Below are 21599 nucleotides of genomic sequence, written 5' to 3' on the forward strand. Positions count from 1 at the left end.
TATATTTATAACAGGCTACTGTGGTCCATGCAATTGTTAATGTGATTGTTTTTCACAGTAAAAATATTTAATATATTTTAAATAATACAATTCGAATGAGATTTTTTTTTTAGCACCCCATTTAACAATTACTTGGCTATGTCTGTTTTAAAAAAAAAAAAATCTAACGTGGTACAACATTTTTAGCCGGTTGCTAGTGTAAATTGTATTTGGAGGGGCTAGCGAGCAAACTCACTGGTCCGAATATATGATTGGATAGCCGATCGCCCATACGAGCCCTTGCAAATCGTTGAAGCGACCGGGCGGCCATCTTGCTCCTCCCTTCTCGCGAGCAGACTACGGTAAAAAAGTAAAAAAATAAATAAGTGGACAGTATGTGCTGCTTTGAAGACCCCCTTTTTCTTGTATCGCTCAGTTCCTTAGACCCCAATAAGAGATTTGGCAGAGGCATCTTTTGTTGAATTATAATTCTTTAGTTAAAAAAAAGTTTTCTCCAGTAAACATTATTAAGCATATGATTTGTACATGTATTTAAGGCAAGTTCTAAAATGTCTGAAGTCTCTTGTTTATGGTTAACAAATTTAAAAAATAAATCACGCTATTTCTTTCTACTAAGTACTGTCTCAAATGTTCTCCATTTTTTGTAAAATGTCGGAAATTGTCTTGTTTATGTTTAACAAATTTAAAACATAAATCACGCTATTTCTTTCTACTAAGTACTGTCTCTAATCGTATGCCGAGAAACGTTTCTTGGGAGGACCAATACGGCGGCCTGGCGGCTTCAAAAGGCATATCGGCTAACCAGTCATACATTCAGATCAGAGAGCAAACTCCACTCCGTTTTAGATTGAAATCCAGCCCGCGTTTTGCGTTCGCCTTGAACGCGCCATAATCCGGGTTGCCAGTTCTGTCGGAAAGCAGCCTAGTTAGCTAACGTGGTTTTCATACCAACCCTACAGGGGGACTGCGACGTCTGTACATGGCAACACCCCCGACAACATAAAAGAAAGCAATCTTACGCGTACTGCTTGTGTCGTTTATGTAACGAATATTAGTTACGCCTAAATATGCACACGTTCGCGTTAGTTAAGCACGTAAGAAGACTTTGAACCATTGCGACCATAAATGGATCGGTAGAGGCAAAGGTGAGCGACGTAAACTGCTTCTCTTAGCTTTTAGCTAGCTATGCTAACTTTAGCATGCTAGGCCAGCCCACCCACAACAGTCGCTCACTTTTCCAAGAGTGAGCCCTTATGGCGGTTTGTGACTGTTTAGCGACATAGAACAGCCGTCTGATTACGTAGTGCCTTGTCATGTACATCGTTTGTACATTCAGGTTCACTAAAACTCCTAATTAGAATGACGTTGTATTGGTTCGGGTCATGGGTGGTGCTCAGAGAAGAAGACAAAGCACCTGCAAAGCTTCTGAAGATGGATTTTTGATCAAAACGTGCTAGAGTTCTCCATAGACGTGTTTCTTCATGGTAGAGGAAAAATAAGATAAATAGCAGCTAAATATAATAGTGCGGAGAAGCGTCATACATAGCTACTATTGTAGCCTTTTAATATTGAGCTATTTATGAATGCACAGACAACGGCGTCACGTTCACAGATAAATGATGGTAAGTACGCTAATGATAAATTTCTACTAATTAACTTCCTTCCCCAAATTAATGATGCATTTACTGTAATGATAATGAGGGTTTGTTTTGGAGGTAAGGGATGACGTTTTCATTTTTTTTTTAGCTGTCATATTAATGTACGTTTGACTAAATGCACCTTCCCATGTACAGCGGTGCCTTGGCTTTTTTTGTTGTTAAAATTTAAGACCATACCATAATACATGATAATGTAAATAAATAACTTCGATTCGATTTAATAAAGTGTCAGACAAAAGTCTCGCATACACACTGAATGAATTACATAGACAATTCATTTTGCCTGTGACTATCATACAAACCAGGCAGGTTGTTATTGTAGTCAAATCAAATTACAAGGATCCAAAGTTCATTCTATGTACATTTTTACAACTTCATTTTTGAAATGGTGACCTTTGTTAAATGTGAATTTTGAACTACCCGGTAGTTAATTTTCAAATTTGGGAACTGAGCTAATTTGCATAGAAAATGAACTCTACAAACACAGATGGTGTGCAATGCCACGAGGGCTAGCTATAAAGCATTCATGGCTTCTTATGACAAAACAAAATGTTTATATTTATACTTGAATATATTACCTTCCTATTAAATTACCCTCAATTCACAGTTGAATCCCTTGAAAGTCTCTAATTTAAAATATGTCAAAAATTCCTCAAAACTTCCTACGTTAATGTACCTGAATTGTTGGGGAATTTTCCACCCATTTGCAACCTTACACAAGTGATGAAATTGATTAATTGCCAAGCCCTAGTTTGGAAGTATCGGAGCGTGACTTTGTGACGCAAGACGACTTTCTTGCTAGTTCATCACACAGATGATCATCACCTCAAAACAGCACATGTTGGAACTCCCATAAACCGAGGACGTAATGTGTTTTATGCTTTGTCACTTTCCTTTAGCTGTGCGTCAAGCCCAAGAGATTGTGGAGGCCTCCCCAGGGTCCGTTTGGACCCAGGAGGAGGATGCACCGCGGCGGGGATAAGGACTACCAGATTTCAGCAAGGAAGATGGGGACGTCCTTGCTCTTCCAGCTGTCGGCACACGATCGGGAGCTGGACTTGGTGTGTCTCGACCACAGCTACGCCAAACCGTGGAACGCCCACCCGGACGCCAGCAGCGCACGGCCTACAAGAACGCTGTTTGTCACACCTCGGCGCCAGCCAGAAGTCTCTCCGTGAGCCACATCAAATTCAATCTGAATAATCATTTGAATCATCCAATGAGAAAGCATTTAATAGTGTGTCTTGTGTTGCAGAGAGTCCGAAGCTGTAATCGATGTGGAGACGGTCACGCCCACGCCAGCTCCTCTGTACGATAACCACAAAGCTCAGAGTGTGATGAAGGAGTGCGAGCGGCATGTCCTGTTTGCTCGCACTGTTGCGGAGAGTCCCTCACCGCCTGATGACTGGGAGGAGCATATAAACAAGTAAGACGACCGAATGGAGCAAGTAAGCATATAAAAAGCCTCTACCAAGTGTGAGTTTATGACTTTTGTCATTGTTCTTTTAGGACTATGTGGTCTGTCCCTCAGACCAAACTGTTCAATAAAGTCCTAAAAGCACTTCAGGCTGAAAGATTAGCACGCTTGGCCAATGAAAATGTAAGTTGTGCCTGTTTTTTCCTCTTGATGCCATCCAAGGCAAGACAGAACTAAATTTATTTAGCACTGCATCATATTAACTCATTCACTGCCATTGACGGCTATAGACGTCAAAAATTAATTTGAACTATTTCTATTAGTTTAACATTTTTTTCCACTTTTGTTAACAAGAGTGTGAAAACCTAGGAAAAAAATATTGTACATTTAGAACAGATATTAAATTTGTGTTTAATCGTGAGTTAACTATTGAGGTCTTGCAATTAATTACAATAATAATAAAAAATAATCGCCTGACGTGATTAAAAAAAAAAGAAAATATTATAAAAAAATTAGGGGCGTCAGGCGATTTAAACGTTTTAATCGTAATTAATCGCATGACTTCACTAGTTAACTCAACGTTTAATCATACATTTTATATCTGTTTTAATGTACAATCATTTCCGAGTTTCTTATTTATCCATCTGCTTTTGTAATATTTGTTGTAAATTGTAACACAATATTTTCGACATGTTGTCCTATACCCCTAAAAATCTTATTTGTGCTCAGATAAAAAAAAAAAAAACAATTCTGACAATTTCATTTAAAAGGAACCCTGACTAATGACACGTTTGCTCTATATTATTTATTTTGTCTTTACTAACATAACTATGAGATAAATTTTTCAAAAATAGTTTCCATTTTAATACATTTTGTAGAAACTTAATTTGGACGTACGCCGCCATTGTTATTAACGTCGCAACGCATTCAGTGCGTAGTGACGTAGAATGGCGGCTGGCTCTCTAGCGAGCAATGTGAAACATTTATATATAAAAAAATTAAAATAAAAAAAGTTAAGCCTCCGTAGCGTTCCTAAAGGGACGATCAAAACTCTTGAATGCGTCCGGTGAATGACGAGAGCAATGCGTGGGGGAGGCTGACTCTCCCGATCGCATGTTGTTTCTTTAGACTAGACTAGACTAGACTAAAAAAAAAAAAATTCTAATAGGATCTACCGTACTCATTGATGTTGAACTCTGTATGCGTGTGTGTGTGTGATCCCTCCTCCCAAAAGGCATCCAATGAGCCAATATTGCGCAGGATCGCAGTGGACAAATGCGCCAGGAAGGTGCGTCATGCCTTAGCCAGCGTGAACTGGGAGACCAAGCTGACGCAGTGGTTGCACACCACTCTGATCGAATCGCTGAATCTCGCCCTGCTGGCGGCCTACTTGGATGTTCTGCAGACTCTCAAAAGCAAGGTCGCTTCCCGTCGCACGATGCACGGCGCCCACTCGCCGCTATGGGATTTGCGATGACGTGCTTATTTTTGTTTTTTTGTCCGCAAAGTTGCCGTCGCTGATCGACAGAATGTTGCTCCCGGCATCCAAGACGGGTTCGCCCAGCGCCGAGGCGCTCTCGCTGCTGCTGAAGCGTCCGTGGGATCCCGCTGTTGGAGTTCTGTCTCAAAACAAACCGGTACAAGTCAACACTATCAAATATAGTTTAGTGCATTATGGGAGGGGGGGGGAGAAAAAAGTAAAGTGCTTGTTGTTGAATGTTTCAGTGCAAGCTCCCCGGATCACCGCTCATCCTAATAGCACCGTCAAGCCCGACCAATCCAGCCGTGTCGACGTCACGACGAATGAGATTCTGGCAGTCGCAGCTCTCCTGTTTTGGCAAGGTTTCAAGTGCATATTCGGACTCGTCATTTCTGCTCATGTTTTTTTTTTTTTTCAAAACAGTGCCGTTAACAGCCTTTTCTGTGTGTCAGGTCATCCCCATACACACCCATGTCAGCAGTGGCGGCAATATTAGCATTACGCAATGTCTGGAGCACATGCTGGGAACCGTTCGAGCAAAGGTCATTGAGGTAAGGGGCGTTTTTGTTTTTGTTTGTTTTTTCCCCCCCCCCCCGCTCAATTGTGCTGCTGTCAGTATTATCTATGGTATTTTTCTTATACTGTACACGGTTTTTTGAACCCTTTCCTCTGTGGTCTGCAGCCAGGTCGGCATTAAAAATGAGAATCTGTTCTTGATTGCTTTACCTTGATAAATAACGGTTAAATATTGTTCAAAATCATTGGGGGAAATGACAAATGATTCCTAAATGTTTAAAAAAAAAAGAAAAAAAAGAACTGTTGAGAGCTGCCTCAACTCTGTCATCTTTATTGCAAAATGGTAAGCTCTTATAAATTGCTTCACCTCACACAGAACACGCGTTGCATGATTGATTTAGCAGAAAATGGGCAACCTGTGAGATACTTAAAGAATAAAGAAATAAAAAAGGGTACTTCAATAAATAAAATAAAAAAATTAATCGATTTGCGACACACTCAAATAAAATTGTCAAGGTAACGCTGTGCATTATGACTAAAATAACTTCCTACCATAATACAATAATTTGAGATTCACCCGAATTTGGACTGCATAATCCCACCTCGTGTTTTTTAATCAAAAAATAAATTGCGCAAATAATTTTAGCTCCTCAGCTATTCAGACTAGGGATGATGAAATCTAAAAATCCACCCCCACCCTAATTATTGTGATTTAATATGAGATATTTTTCAATATCTTCCCATGCAATAAATCTATTTACAATAAATATCAGAATTTTTATGCAGAAATGTTTTGAGCTTACAATTTATTTTTACGCTAAAATAAATGCAAATGAACTATAAATGAATGTGAAAGATTGTTTATTTATCTACTTTAATTAGTTGTAAATTTACGTAACACTTTGATTTACAGTACAAATGACAAACTTTACAAATCTATTCCAAACAAGTGTGGCATAAACATAAGTCACAAGTCAGATTCCAACAGTAAAGCAACCAAATGTGTGGCTTCATCGCTTCATCTTTTCAAGTTTCATGAGGCAATATGTAAACAAGTGGACAGCGTTGTATTTTTTAGGTTGAAAATTGAGTTCTACTACAGTATAATGTTGATTTGAATGTGATTAAATCATTCACTCCCAGCCATTTTCACTGAAGCAACTGCCTTCGCTCCCCGCTGTTTTACTGGATTTTGACTGATATTGCAAGGCCCACAGAATATTGTGTTCTATTGGTATAAAAAAAAAAAACATGGAACCTACCACAAAAAAAAAAAAATTGTATCTGTAGTTGTTTTGCAGCAATTAGCATTAGAATATAAGTTTCGTCATTATTCACATTCCTGTTGAAAACACTGGCAAAAAGAGCTTGGCCCTGGTTGCTCTCTTATACTCTGCTGGCGTTTTTTTTTGTAGTAACTACCATTGTTTTAAGCCACCTCATGTCAGAGCCTGCGTCAAAGCCGTCTGTTCGCTGTTGCATTAAAAAAAACATAAAAAACATTTAAATAAGTTTTTAAGAGTGAAGGACAGAGTAATAAAAAAACGTATTTATACGTTTTTGGGCTTGAGTTAGTTAATTGTTCGGCTATAGTTCAGATATTGCTGTGATGCCAACATCCCTCCAGAGGTTTGACTGTGCATCTCAAACTTACAGGTTCGCAGGCACTTCCCCCACAAACCCATCATCTTGGTTGGTTGGAATGCTGGAGCGCTCATAGCTTGTCACGTAAGGTTTCCCATATTTCGAAAGTTCTAGTGTTTTTCTTTTGTGGTTTGATGGAGGCCTGGTCAGCTGATTTAATGGCGACCGCTCGATAGGTTTCCCTTATGGAGTACCTGACCGCCGTCATTTGTCTCGGCTTCCCTCTGCTTACGATCAACGGTCCAAGAGGGGTGAGCTCATGTTTTTTTTGTTTTTTTTTTTTCTCCTAATCATTGCTTGTAGTCAATACTTGATATGACGCGTGTGTGTGTGTGACTCGCAGGATGTGGATGATCCGCTGCTGGACATGAAGACGCCAGTGTTGTTCGTGGTCGGTCAGAACGCTCTTCAGTGCACCGTCGAAGGAATGGAGGAATTCCGAGAGAAACTGAGGACTGACAACAGCATGGTGGTGGTGGGAGGAGCCGACGATAACGTCAGGTGAGTCACGCACGTCTGACATCATGTCCTCCAAATGTATTTACATTGGAGTCGGTGCAATCAATTTTCCCTGGACAGAATCAGTTCTGCAAAAATGAAGTCAGACGGGCTGACGCAGACGATGGTTGACCGCTGCGTTCAGGTTGGTGCTTGAAATCTATTTCTCTACTTTTCTGTTTGTGCTTCCCAGAGCCATGTCAACCTAAATTGCCTTTTTTTTTTTTTTTTTTTTTGCCGTTGTTTGACTGATCTGCAGGATGAGATTGCAGACTTCCTGTCCGGTGTCCTCACACGGGCAGAGAGCCACAGTCACGGCTCAGGTGAAACGAGGGACCTTGACATGGAGAAGAAAAGGAGGCCTCGGCGAGACTTCCCTTTTGACATGGAGAGAGGACGGCCTTCCTCCCCCGCGCTCAGACTCCCTATCTCGCCGTCAGGGTCAGAGGTCAGTTGGTGACAGCTTGAGGCATGAGCGTACATCCAAGGGTTATTTGTGGTGAGAAGTTTCGGAAAAGGATAAGAAAAGCTCAAAAAGTTCTTCCTCACTGCCGTACAGCGACATTTTTTTCTAGATGCTCCTACATTTGAGAAAATGTTACAGAATTGGTTCTGAGGTTTTTTGGGAGTCTCACCTCAACTTCCTCCCAAATTTCCAAAGCATCCATGTTAACTCATTCACTGCCATTGACGGCTATAGACGTAAAAAAAAAAATCATTTTAACTATTTCTATTAGTTTGATATTTTTTCCCACTTTTGTTAACAAGAGAATTAAAAAAAACTAGAATTTTTGGTGAGATTTGTAAGTAATCGTGAGTTTGTCATGCGATTAATTACAATTAAAAATTTTAATCGACTGATGCTCTTTTTTTTTCTAATCGCATCACGACTTCATGACTTCAATAGTTAACTCACAATTAATCACAAATTTGATATCTGTTCTAAATGTACAATAAACATTTTTTCTAGGTTTTCATACTCTTTTTTTTTAAAAATTTAAACTAATAGAAATGGTTAAAATGAATTTTTGACATCTATAGCCGCCAATGGCAGTGAATGAGTTAATTTCATTGAAGACACTAGCACTGCAACATTTAACTCATGTGCTCCCAAAAACTTATAAATACGTTCTAGTTTAAATATCACCGTGCTCCCAAAGACGTATTTATCCGTTTTTGTTTTTTATTAGTGTTTTTTTTTATGCTAATGCATACAGAAGGCTTTGATGCAGCCTCAGAACTGAAGGGAATGCTTGCAGCAATAGTAGTTATTACAAAAACAGCCAACAGCTGGCAGCAGAGTATAAGAAACCAAGATGTCAAAATCCAGTAAAACAGCCGGGAGCGAAGAGGGTTGCTTCAGTGAATGGCTGGGAGTGAATGAGTTAATCAAATCACTCAAATTCCACCTTTTAAAGCAATACACTGTGAAAGTCGCAGATCTGACAGTGAATCTTGATTATGTGAAGAACACCTTACAGTAAATGTCCTCCCACATGTGTCCTACAGGATTTGTCCAGTGTCTGCAGCAGTCCCACTTCAAGCCCCAAACTCAAGACCGGTCTGTCCCCAGCGCAGAAGTCCAGTCTGATTACAGCCACGCAGCTCCTAAAGACGCACATGCAACGCTCGGGCACAGTACTGTCACACAAGCAGGCTCAAGGTTAGAAGAGAGACTGCAGTGGATCCGCACCTTGTCACACGCGCGTACAGGTTCTGCTCTCACATGAAACCGTTTTTAATCGAGACTAACGACTTTGGGTAGACGTTTGAAAAAAAATGCGTATGACATAGCTGAGGAAACGGATAGCAAAGAACAATAAATTCATGACTCTTAATTAATATTCCTCGCGTCACAACATCTTGATGGGGCAAGATGGAACGTGACTGAAATACTCTTGTGTCTCCTTTTCTGCAACCTTCCTGTCTGGCCTCCTTCCTCGCCTTTTCCCAATTCATTCACAGCTCAGTTTGCCGCTTTTATGAAACAAAACATGCTTGTGAGGAAAAACCTTCCTTCTGGTACTCCTCCTTGTGTTTTTGGTAAGTGGCTATCCTTCCTCTTTTCGCTGTCCACTCTTATTTTCCCTCTTCTCCTTGGCATCCACTGCCCTCATAAAGCCCCCCCCCCCCCTGTTTACACACAGACAAGAACATATCAGGGAAAGTCAACTCTTTAAGATGGCATGTCAGGGAATTCGCTACCACGTGCCTCAGATCATCACTAGCCTTTTGAATATTCCCCCTCATCAGAATTCATTTATTCTCCTCTATTTGACAGGGATGTGATTTTTCCGCTAATTCGCGGAATTCCGCTTTTTTTATCCCCCCCCCCCCCCAAAAAAAAATTCGCTTTTTTTTTTTTTTTTTTTTTTTAGTAGTTCATTGTGTATGCACATGACTCCGACAGATAACATCTTCTGCTATAACAAAGACATTTGTGGTATGCTCTAATATGAGTTACTTTTCATTTGGTCATGATACAATTATTTGTTCATGAAATTTGAACCCCTCAACATTATTTATGTGTTAACTTAGTAATCACATTAGTTAGATATGATGATATTCTCAGTGATAGTTTTTAAAAGCAAAGGCAGTCCAATGTTTTTGAATGTGACTGATTTTGAGTTGACTAAAACTGCCATTTTATATGGGATAGTTCAATATACATTGAAAATTTATGCTGTTGTTTTGTCTATTTCTTTGTCATGTGAGTGCATTGAAAGTACTTAAAAACACGGAAAACCCATGAGCTCCGGCCCTTGTCCCCCCACCAGGGCACTGCCCTGGACCTAGCTGGGTGCCAGCGGCCCCCAGACCCCCGGCTAAATTTTCAGATAATTTCACTTTGGTCAAATCACATCCCTGATTTGAACAATCCATTTTTTTCATGATACATACAGTATAAAGTGTATAATTATTCCAAATTATGATGCAATATCCTTTAAAAAAGTTTATATTGTACTAAAAAAATACCACGTGATTTTTATATCTCAACACTGCCTTGCCTTCCCCAACAACTTTAAATAAAAAAAAAAATTTAATGTCCATATAGTGCTTTGTAAATTTGGTTTTGATTTATTCGTACGCATTCTGTTGACTTTTGAATTTGAAAACGCCTTCATAAAGCCCACCGTGTCTTGTTCTGTAGTGACAAGTGATCAGATGGAGGCGTTGGACCGAGACGAGCTGAGAGCTCGCGGCAAGAGACGGCTAACGCCGAGCCCCACCCCGAATAAAGCCTCCAAGCGGGCCAAGATCAAGGTCACGCTCGTTTCCCAAAGCGAGTCGAGTGGGGCCACCATCAACCCAGCTGGACAGGAAGGTACAAATTAACATGACCTATATAATGTATGTACACTTTCCACTGGCCCTGGGTATCAATTGAACATTTTTAATAGAGGCTTCGGTGTTTGATACTGCTTCCTGAGTATTTTTATTTTTTTTTAATCAATTTTATAATAGTAATATAATATTCTTTTGCTGGTGACAAGCAATTCTGTCTTGATTTTTATTTATTTATATATATATATATATATATATATATAGTGCACCAAACACTATTGGCATTGATTGACAATTTAGAACCTGGTGGCAATTTTATTTAATTTTTTTTTAACCCCTAGGCGTTATTGTGACCATTTTTTGGCTTTTTGTTGGTTCTGATCAAGCCATTTCAAAATAAAATACTGCCCACAGGTTAACCAGTTTCATCATTTGCAACTACAGCCAAGCCGGCACATGAACCCCTTCTATGGGCGTACCCTGGCTGTAATTTTCTTTTCGTTTTTTTAACGTCACAAAACATGTTTACCAAAATGGTGTTGGCTCGGTTTTCTCACAAATCTACTTGGTGTGAAGTCTGGTGAAATCTTTTGTATGCGTAGCAACAAGTGAATACAAAGCTTAAGTGTAGTTAGTGCCATCTAGTGGAAGACCATGTAATGGTTCCTCCTGTCACAATACTTGTCCGACATGGACAGATAAAGAAAGATTTTAAAAATAAAAAAAATACCATGTGATTGGATCATTTTTGGACCGATTAAGTGAAATTGGATAATTTGATCATCTTTTTTTCCCGCACATAAGTGCTTGTGAATGATGGGCTGTGTAAGTGTTCATCCCAACTGATCAAATTTTGACATTGGATGTTGTCTTTATGCAGTGGGTTTTGCTGGAAAGCCTTCAGCTGTGACAATGGGGCAAACCGTGGCCGGAGCCGTGGAGCTCTCTGGACTCCTCACGGGCCAGCGGTAAGCTAGTCCGCCCAGCTGTACATGTTTCATAAGAACCAGTTTAGAACTTAACCCATAACCACACACCCATGACCCATTCCCACCTCGTCAGACCCGCCCTCCAAAACAAAACAAAAAAGTACGTTTGGTGCAAGACTGACTGTTGCGCACTATGAAGGAAACGGAGGGTTTTGACCACAGAGCACTTTCTGAGGTGGCTCTTGAGTGGACCGGTGGTTATGTGTGTTACTGCAGGTCTGCTAGTCTCTCAGAGGTGTCTGGTGCCCTGTCCCCAGGCTGCAGCTCCTTCAACAGCATCCAGCCGTGCATGGCGTCAGGGTCGTCCGCACCAATCCAGGCGCAAGCACCAGCCTCTGCCCAAGGTATTTTTTTTGCCCGCCCCCGCACATTTGATCCTACTGGCAACGGTGCCGCGAAAGCCTCACCACCGCCAGGAGCGCCTCTGAATGACATCGATCTGCGTGTGAGAACATTTTGAAGCCAATGTCCATCGATCACCATCAATGTTTGCACACATGTCCTGAATTGACCCCTTTGAATAAGTGTTGTGTGTGCGGCCCACCCATTTTGAGGATGCCACAGGGATAGTTTTTTATTGATGGATAACGATATTTGTGTTTGCGTGTGCAGCACCTTCCGCCAGCAGTTTGCTCCAAGGCCTAAGTTTCAGTCTTCAGGAGATCGTCACCAAAGCACCTAGCTTGCCCTCTGCGGAAGCCTGCGCTGGAAGCACACAGGTATGACAGCAAAATGGACAAAGTAAAGCCCGTGAGCCACATATGGCCCGCTTGGTTCTTTTAATTCGGCCCACCAAACACTTGCATTTATTAGCATAAGGGTTTTCGCTGTTGTGTTACACGCTACTGGGATGCTACCTGACGGGAAAATTACCTCTGAAAGGGTTGTGTAATACGTACACGTGTGGCTAAAATTGTAGGTGTTCCTCTTTGTGGAGGAAATAATAATAATAATAAAATGAAGAAAACTAACAACAGGGATGTGATTTTTCCGCTAATTCACGGAATTCCGCTTTTTTTATCTCCCCCCAAAAAAAAAAAATTCTGATTTTTTTTTTTTTTTTTTTTTTTTTTTAGTTCATTGTGTATGACTCCGACAGATAACATCTTCTGCTATAACAAAGACATTTGTGGTATGCTCTAATATGAGTTACTTTTCATTTGGTCATGATACAATAATTTGTTCATGAAATTTGAACTCTTCAACATTATTTATGTGTTAACTTAGTAATCACATTAGTTAGATATGATGATATTCTCAGTGATAGTTTTTAAAAGCAAAGGCAGTCCAATGTTTTTGAATGTGACTGATTTTGAGTTGACTAAAACTGCCATTTTATATGGGATAGTTCAATATACATTGAAAATTTATGCTGTTGTTTTGTCTATTTCTTTGTCATGTGAGTGCATTGAAAGTACTTAAAAACACGGAAAACCCATGAACTCAGGGGGGCTTCGCCCCCCTTGTCCCCCCACCAGGGCACTGCCCTGGACCTAGCTGGGTGCCAACGGCACCCAGACCCCCGGCTAAATTTTCAGATAATTTCACTTTGGTCAAATCACATCCCTGTAACAATTAGGAGTGTGAATTGCCAAGTACCCGGCGATTCGATTTGTGTCACGATTCGATTCAATATGGATTAATCCCGTTATGAATCTATACATTGACTATTGCAACAACAAAAAATTTTAACTCAAATTTAGAAAATACTAATCAGTAAACTGACTTTAAAGTTTGCTACAAGGCCTAAGTTTCAGAATTCTGGCTTTATTCTTTGAATTCTGACTTACTCTATGTCACAAACTCAGAAATCTCACTTTAAAGTCAGAATTGTGAGATTAAAGTGCAAATTCTGAGACTAAAGTCAGAATTCTCACTTTAATGTCATGAGAATCCTGAGACTTAAGTGAGAATCCTGCCCACCTTTTTTGTTTTCTCTTCACTGGCCCTAATCCTCTTCCGTAAATTAAAATGTATTGTACATAAAAGAGAATTCAAAAGTGTCAAAACTGTTGTACTCAAAAGTTAAATAATGAACTATACTCAACAAATGTGCTTTACTTTTTATACAGTATGTGTCCCTAGAAATGACATCATTATCAATATAGTCGACTTTTCCTCCAGGCTTTCTGTGGCAAGCCGCATGGTCATCAGGTCCTGAGCGCCATCTCCACCACCACCAATAGCAGCACTCTGCTCCGTGCAGTCCCCGTGGTCACCGTGGGGGGCGTGGCCAAAACCAACGCCATCCATCACCTGCTCACAAATGGCGGACTGGCCAAGCTTGCCAGCAGTTTGCCGGGCTTGGCCCACATCACCAACCAGACCGCCGGTATGTCTCGCACTGCCAAAGGGCGACGGCCACGCTGACCGGCAGGATGCTTGTGTAAAATGGGCAGCTCTGATGACAAAGACAGCATCTGGCGGGGGCGTGGGGGGGGGGGGGGGGGCAGTCTAAGCAGTACAATACAATTTGCACTGACATGTTTCAAAAAGTCAATTTGAGAAAAAAAAGTTTTCACTTTGCAGCGTTTGTTTAGGAAGATAGTTTGAAGCTGTTTGACTGAAAATAATTGTCTCAAGTTGGTCATCTATTTTATTTTTTGGGGCGTCTGAAAGACTTGGCTTTTTATGTTGAAGCTGTCATTTTATTTTTATTTGTCTCATCATGCCATACTCTGTTTTGTAAACGCTCCATTCAGTCACCCGCATGTAACATGCAACAAATGCTGACATGTATTGACATGACACAACCTCTGTCCCTGTTGCAATAAAAACTGGAATCATACTGGCTTGTTAAATGCTTCCGTTTTTCCCTCCTTTGTCTTCCGTTTCAACTGCATTTGCCATCACCCTAAACTAAACCTGAGACATTTGCTTTACGCTCATTTTTGGTCAAACTAGCAGTTTGACTTGCATGGTGCAGTAAGCCCATTCATGTCCTATTATTGGCACGGTTGCATTTATATTGCATTTAGTGCTGAGCCTATTTTATTGTGTGTTGTCATTAGGGCAGAAAGCCCCCACATCCATAACAGTGATGCTTCGAGGAGCTCAGCCTGCAAGTAGAGCGGGATCGCTCAGCCAAGCGGGTGAGGTGACACCTGCTCGGAACAGTGAGTCTCAGGTGCGTCTCAGTTGTTGAGGGACTAAATTGTCCATTGGTGTGAATGTGACTGGTCGTTTGTCTGTCCTGCAATTGGTTGGCAACCAGACCAGGGTGTACCCATCTTTGAACCAAATGCTGCGGTCGGAAGTCGGACTTTTCCGAGTTCAAACCAGGTAGTGTAGGGGGAACGCCCGCTTGAACTCGGAAATTACACTTGGCAAAGTCGGAAAAAAAAATTTGTACCCCGACTTCACCGACGGACCACAATTGACGTCACTCTACAATGGCGACCCCTTTGGAAACACAGCCTGTGTCCTGAGTCACAAGGCGGAAATTGTCGGCTGCACGACGTCACTCCCGACGCGACTCGACAGCACGCACGGACTTATGACTGATTTACATATAAACGGATTGTCGGTCAATGTGCTACTGACCAGCAGTATTGACAATCCATTCATATACAAATCAGTGCGTGCTGTCTAGGTCACGTCAGGAGTAACGTCATGCAGCAATTTCGGCCTTCCGTGGACCCAGTCTTGTGAATTTGAACATAGGAACAGACTGATTGGTAAAACACAATTTCCTCGTGTATAAAACTAGACGGCTTTCTTCATTCATAAATATTTGGCATAACGTGACGTAACACAACGTACGTGACAGTATGCCGCTATCTCCGTGCGTGAAGTTATACGGTGAAATACTGAACTGTATGGAATGCTTATGAAATAAGATAAAAACAATAAATGAAGCAAAATTGTGAGAAGGCAAATTTGCTGGAGGTCAAAATTAGTTTTGAGGACCAAAATAAAAACAATTTATCACTATCCGCCATTTTGGTTGTTTACTTTCGCCTCGAACGCCTTCTGGTCGGAACTGGGAAAAACCAACACGGATATATCCAACTTCCGACCATCCTCAAATGCAGCAAAAGTCATCTGACTCCCAATGAGGCCAAGTGCTGTAGAAAAGGGTTTGAGGGGTATGTGAATATAGACAATTGCAAAATGTGGGCTTCCACAAATGATGATGTGAATGAGTTGCTATTTTTCACAGGCAATAAAGGGAAAATGTGTGCTACAGAGCATCCTGATAAGTGCTAATGTGTTAATGTCGTCAGCCCCTTTTCATTGTCTCACAGCGCGCAATTAGGACGCGGGGGTGTGTGTGTGTGTGTGGGGGGGGAGTAATTGTGAGTAGTAAAATAATGGCTTCAGCTAAATCTTATCTGAGCTCCTCTAAATTGGTTGCTGCACCTCAGAAGCTATTTTAATAGTGTGAATACAAAAAAATGGCATTGTTTTGCAAATTTTTTCCACAAAAACCATGAATGGAGAACATTTGATTGATTATCCATTTCTAAATACAAATAAAACTTTAGAGGGACTTAAAAACAAAACAAAAAAACGTGGTACCGTAGCAAACAATAGGTGCCAAAATACTACTTTTTGATTGCTTAAAAAGTCGTCCACAGTATTGTTGCATCATAAGTGATGATTTAAATCCATGTCTCTGTTGTGCTTTTCTTGCAGTAATCCAACATGGGACCCGAGTACTTGAGGGGCCCCTGCTGCAGTGCTCTTGCAAGCTTTCATTTGCATATGGCGTACACTTCTGGCTTCACTTAAAATTCCAGGAACATCATCACTGTACACGTGGATATTTACGCAGATTGAAATCTTAATCCCGATCACAATTAAAGACTGACATTTACAGATGTGGTTTAAACTAATGTTGCTTGAGTGTGCAGCATTTTTTGTTTTTGTTTCATGTGATAGCACTGCAGGAGCATTTGTGTCTAGTGATTATATTTAAAATACTTTGTCCCTAAAGTACACTTTTTTTGCTGTTCAGTAAACATCCTAATTTCCTCCCCAATTTGTCTTAATATTTGCCATTTTTCTTCGACCATCCCGTGTGTTTTTCCCCTCAAGCTCCCTCGAAAGCCTAATCTAATGCTCAAGTGGCGTGTTTACAGCAGCAGTGTAAATACAGCCCACTCATCTGAGCAGACATCCTGTCTTAAATTCTGCACGCAGATAAGACCAGGAAGATTGTGTGCCTTTCCTCCTTATATAAGGCACGCTTTGTTTGTCGCTGCTGGCAAACCTGCTGGCAGTTGCGTCTCAAGCCTCTCTATTACTGAAAGCATCTTTGTTTTCTGTTGTAGTTAATCCTATACAGGCCTACACACAACAGTATACTGTATTGGTGAATGTGCTGTGGGTTACAAAGCAAATACTGTAGCTCCAAAAATGGATGGATGGATGGGAAGATAGATAGATGGATGGATGGATAGATGGATTTATTGATTGATTGATATACAGTCAGGGTGGCAAATTTGGGTTAGGGTTTCAAATCACGGTTTCAATCCACGATTAGGGTTTCATGTTATGGTGTCTAGCCGGCTGTTTCAAGTCCAGGTGTGGTTTTGTTGACCTGGTGGAGACCCTAAAACTGGTTTTCTGTGTATTATGTACCTAATTTGTTCCAACTGTTTGTCTGCCAATGTTCTATATTGCCGATAGGTGGCGGTAAAGACACGCCCCTCAACACTGTTTGTTGTTGTTTGCTTCCGAGCGAACGTACCCGTACACGTTGATGTTCCACGTTTTTCCTCGTGCACTCGAAATAAAAATGCCCAAAAGAGGTAAAAGTACATAACAACCTTAGTAATGCCACTCTTGTTTCTTCGGTTAACTTTAAATGAAAACAAAGTGTACCTGTTCGTTCTGTTTAATCTACACGCCGTTTTGAAATGTTCGCTTTTTGGGGGGCTAAAATTAGCTACGAGCTAAATAAAGTGCTACAATTTTAAGCAAGCTAGCTCGGACGGACACAATGGTGGCTGGCGCTCACTCATTTGTGCAAATAAATCGCTCGTTACACGATATTATGGCCAGCGGACCATGTAAGAGCCATAAAAATGCACCCAGGTTAAAAAATAATCATGAAAGGGGGGGGGCTTTCTTTTCGCCGCCCCCGACGAGCTGCTGCCATATCATCAAAGTTTCTCAAGCAGTTCTCGGCAGTCGCCTGGAGCTCCAGCTGGAGGACGGCAATCACTTGAATCCCCACCCGCCCGCCCCCCGAACCAAGGAGACACCGGAGAGAGGTTGGAATTAAACCCGCCCTCCGGAGGGATCTCGTTTCCCCCAAAACCTCCCATTCTCCCTCTCTCTTCCTCTCTGCCTCTCTCTCTCTTTCTGTCCCCTCTCTTCCTTTACCTTTATCCCTCGCATTTGGCCGTCTCCCCGAGCACAATCATGGATCTCGCGGCGAGATGTTTGCTTCTCATTCCCTGCCTCGGCGTGATACTGGCCATCGATTTGGAGGCGATCGACCCCGGCTACTTCGTGGAGCCCGCTGCCACATCAGATGCGATCGACTACAAGGATCCCTGCAAGGCTGGTGAGTTCGATTTTCACGTACATTTTTTTTTTTTTTTTTGTGTGCGTGTGTGTGTACGGAATTGTCTGCAGAAATTTGCCTCGTTTGCGTGGACGTGCCACGATTGTGTTTGTTGAGGGGGGGGAAGATCGGAGATGACATTGAGCGACGGAGTTGGGGAAAAGGCTCCAAGGGACATTGTGTGCATTTGTTTTGTTTTGAGGGAAATAGTTTGAAACATTTAAAGGGAGGTGAACTGAGGCTGCATTTGAGTCAAAAAGTTTGTGCTGGTTGAAAAGTTGCAGCCGACAATTTTTTTCTTCTTCATGTAGATGATGGGAAAAACTTCATCTAATCTTGTCTGCTTCCTTTCTGGATGGTGTCAGTATACAAATAATCTTTTTTTTTTTGACAGTGCTTAGGCCTGCTTAGACTCACATATTTGGCCAAGGCGCATCTGAGTTGTCATGATAATCTTTTTCCTGCACTCTGAACTCCCACATTTTGCCAAATCCCTTTGGGGGATTGTTTTTTTTTTGTTTTTTGTTTTCCATCTGCTGTAAGTATTCTTGTTACACTGACCTCCGATGTCCTCAAAGTGCTTACTTATTATGCCTGTGACCATTTCTGAGGTGGCAGCTGGCTAGAAAGCGCAACTTTCATCCAACCACCAATCTGATGTTTTCATCTGTGACACCCACACACCCCAAAAAAAAAAAAGGGTGTAATGTAGCTTTGTATAAACACAACCCAAGGTAGGCTGCAGATGTTCACAGCCGGCGAAGAGGCTACTTCCTGTTCTTGCTCCGTTCTTTAATTTTGTTTTACGTGTGATTACGCACAAATATGGTACTTGATGTCCTGTTCTGCCGAGTTAGTGATGCTGTGTTTGTGTCATGTCAGCGTCAGACTATTGGGTGGATGTTATTGTCATTTGTAATGCAGTTGACATCTCATTAGAATGCCTTGAGAGATGGAAGACGGTCATGACACCCACCTGCTTACACTATGTCCTTACTTTTTTTTCTTCTTTTTATCAACTACTCAAGTGGAATTTTTTAATTTATTTTTTTCCTTTGTGTCTTGTGTTCTTGATTTCAGCACATCCCAAATACTTTCAGATCAAATTGGCTGATTTTAATTAATTGGATGGCCTTATTATTTTATATTTTACAATGAAACTCAAATATTATTTCCTATCGCTGGCATCGGGGCGACACCTCATAAATCACAATTTGGTAAAATTCCTTTTTTTTCCTCCCAAAAATATATGCTATTGGTCAATTCCACACGTGCTCTTTGAGGATGCAATGTTAACTCATTCACTGCCATTGACGACTATAAATGTCAAAAATTAAAAATTAATTTAACCTTTTTTTTTTTGAAAACCTAGAAAAAATGTTTTGTACATTTAGAACAGATATAAAAATTGTGATTAATTAGTGAAGTTATGTGATTTATTATAATAAAAAAATGTAAAAGTCTGATGCCTCTAATTAAAAAAAAAAAAAGTTAGGGGTGTCAGACGCTAATTTTTTTTATTGCAATTAATCGCATGACTTCAATAGTTAACTCACGATTAATCACAAATTTGATATCTGTTCTAAACGTACAATAACATTTTTTTCTAGGTTTTCATACTCTTGTTAGCAAAAGTAGAAAAAAATGTGAAACAAATAAAAATAGTTCAAATGAATTTTTGACGTCTATAGCCATCAATGGCAGTGAATGAGTTAATGGTTGAACAAACATGTAGTTTAGAGTCGTGCAAATGTAGTGAATGCGGCGGTAGATTATTTTAAACAGCCTCTCTAGTTATCCACACTCTCTCATTTAATCTTGCCCTTTTCCCTTTATTTGTGGCAATCCGCTTCTTCCATGACAATCACGCCATGTTTTTGTGGTTCAATACAAAAATTACACACAAAATCACCAATCTAAAAATAACACCGAACTCCAGCTCATTTTGTTGGACCACATCTCATAAAATCTCTTCCTAACCCGACATCGCCCCCAAAAAGTTTTGAAGTTCCTATTGGTCTTGTCGAAGCAAAACTTAAGCGCCACCGTCGTCTTCACGCTACATTTCAACAAGGCCACAGCGTTCAAGTGCAGCTTTCACTTCGACTGATTATAAATAGCCGTCTTGGCTTCCCCAATTTAAAAAGGGGCGGAAAACTTTTTTTTTTATGCTTCTATTTGGTGCACCAATAAACGGGCCAGAGAAAAACGCCACCAAAGAGGTTACAAATATTTGTAAGAAGAGTAATGAGATCTTTTAGTCTCCTACATGGAAGAAGCCAAATACTTGTTTTCTTCTCGACACAACATTTTGTTTTTGTCTCCTCCATTTTCACATTTTTCAAATGAAATGACAAGATGACATGATGAAATTGCTACTGCTTGTCCCAAAGCAGTGCAATAACCGATGTAACAGGCTGCGTCTCTTTGGGAAGCCGACCCGCGGAAGTCCGACTTGGCCGGAACCCAGCGAGACATTTAAGACTCGACGGAGGTTATTGTAGATCCGCTTCTTTTCAAAATGAAAAATAGATGAGAAGAAGACAAGCTCTGCTTGGCGATGATCATGACTTAGTAAGAATGTTTTGTCAAAGTGACCTGCGGAAAAATCGACAAAGTGCTGTGATGTCATTTTTTTTGTTGTTGAAGAAACGCCACTCACACGCACTCCAACTTCTTCCTGGACAAAAGCATCTTTTAAAATATATTTTTTTTAAAATTTATGTGTTGATTTTGACAAAAGCTTTTGGCTGCTGCACGTTTTTAACCTTGGCCGCAGACGCGCTGACCCCCGAAGCCCTCTTTTTCCTCTTTTCTGAAATGTGGTTTTCTCTCCTCTCTCAGCCCCTCAGCGCTCTCCTTTCCCCCCCCCTCCTCTCGGACTAGCCGGCGCTGACTGTAGGTCATTCACCTTGTGCCAAAGGAAAGCGGGGCTGGAAGGTGCAGGCCAGACAAACAGTGACTTATGTCATTCCTCTTGCGGTCAGCGCTCGACCTGGTTTGGTCTTTTTCAAATACAACAGCTGCATTTCTTCCCCTTTGGGGTCTATTTAAAAAAAAAAAAACAGCTGTTTTGAGCCACACTATGTTTAATGTTCTCCATTAAAAACTTCCTCTCAGTGACTTCATAAAGTTTTTGTTGGTTATTCTATTTGACATCATAGAGTGTGTTGGATTTATTGAAAAATCTCGTGCGCTCACTCAACGCTGTTTTTTCGACAAAATCGACAATGTCCAAATTTGGTCAATTGCATTTTTATGTCACAAATTGATCGTATTGGTCAATTCAAAGTGTTGGAAATGGCTCGCTGTCTTTGAGGATGCATTGCTAATTACTCAACAAACATGCCATTTTTTTCTTCTTTTTTTTTTTTCTTCCCCGAAAAGTGATGTTTCTGGAAATGTTTTTCCTCCAGATGCCAGCGATTATCTTTCAGCACACGTAGACACAAACAATAATCAAAATGTTTCTACTGGAGCCACAGCTTCATATACGGGACTTGGAACCTATAGGAAGGAGCATATTATTAGACTGAGCCCCGTCACCCACCCACCACAAACCCTCCACTTCGCCAGGTGTTCCATTAAGATGGCA

The 21599-nt window shown here is 40.9% G+C and overlaps 2 protein-coding genes across 6 annotated transcripts in view; both read left to right on the top strand.

The window, feature by feature from the left end:
- Positions 1 to 941: 941 nt before the first annotated feature.
- kansl3 (KAT8 regulatory NSL complex subunit 3) lies at positions 942 to 16842 on the top strand. Of its 4 annotated transcripts, none has more exons than XM_077560841.1 (22): positions 942 to 1622; positions 2558 to 2832; positions 2914 to 3084; positions 3168 to 3258; positions 4310 to 4495; positions 4584 to 4712; positions 4801 to 4917; positions 5008 to 5106; positions 6728 to 6799; positions 6892 to 6966; positions 7059 to 7216; positions 7295 to 7358; positions 7473 to 7661; positions 8723 to 8876; positions 9179 to 9256; positions 10365 to 10538; positions 11379 to 11466; positions 11704 to 11831; positions 12100 to 12206; positions 13612 to 13819; positions 14499 to 14614; positions 16126 to 16842. In XM_077560841.1, exons 1-22 carry the CDS (start codon positions 1617 to 1619, stop codon positions 16126 to 16128), a joined length of 2688 nt encoding a protein of 895 aa, XP_077416967.1. In that variant the 5' UTR covers positions 942 to 1616; the 3' UTR covers positions 16129 to 16842. The 4 variants fall into 4 exon arrangements, with proteins under 4 accessions (XP_077416967.1, XP_077416968.1, XP_077416970.1 ...); XM_077560842.1 differs by having other exon boundaries at positions 943 to 1145; XM_077560843.1 differs by lacking the exon at positions 9179 to 9256 and having other exon boundaries at positions 945 to 1622.
- Positions 16843 to 17034: 192 nt separating this feature from the next.
- Positions 17035 to 21599, top strand: part of bmp1a (bone morphogenetic protein 1a) — a 43175-nt gene continuing 38610 nt past the window's right edge. For both annotated transcript variants that reach the window (XM_077560838.1, XM_077560840.1), the window contains exon 1: positions 17035 to 18004. In XM_077560838.1, coding sequence (XP_077416964.1) covers positions 17860 to 18004 — 145 coding nt within the window. In that variant the 5' untranslated portion in view covers positions 17035 to 17859. The remainder of the gene's footprint in view (positions 18005 to 21599) is intronic.

The sequence above is a fragment of the Vanacampus margaritifer genome, chromosome 3 (assembly GCF_051991255.1).
Source record: "Vanacampus margaritifer isolate UIUO_Vmar chromosome 3, RoL_Vmar_1.0, whole genome shotgun sequence".
NCBI lineage: Eukaryota > Metazoa > Chordata > Actinopteri > Syngnathiformes > Syngnathidae > Vanacampus > Vanacampus margaritifer.

Bases quoted from the DNA above. Each gene is read 5' to 3' on its own strand.
- kansl3 (XM_077560841.1), top strand. The intron at 10,539-11,378 runs GTACAAATTAAC...GTCTTTATGCAG, and splicing joins CAACCCAGCTGGACAGGAAG to TGGGTTTTGCTGGAAAGCCT. The intron at 11,832-12,099 runs GTATTTTTTTTG...TTGCGTGTGCAG, and splicing joins AGCACCAGCCTCTGCCCAAG to CACCTTCCGCCAGCAGTTTG.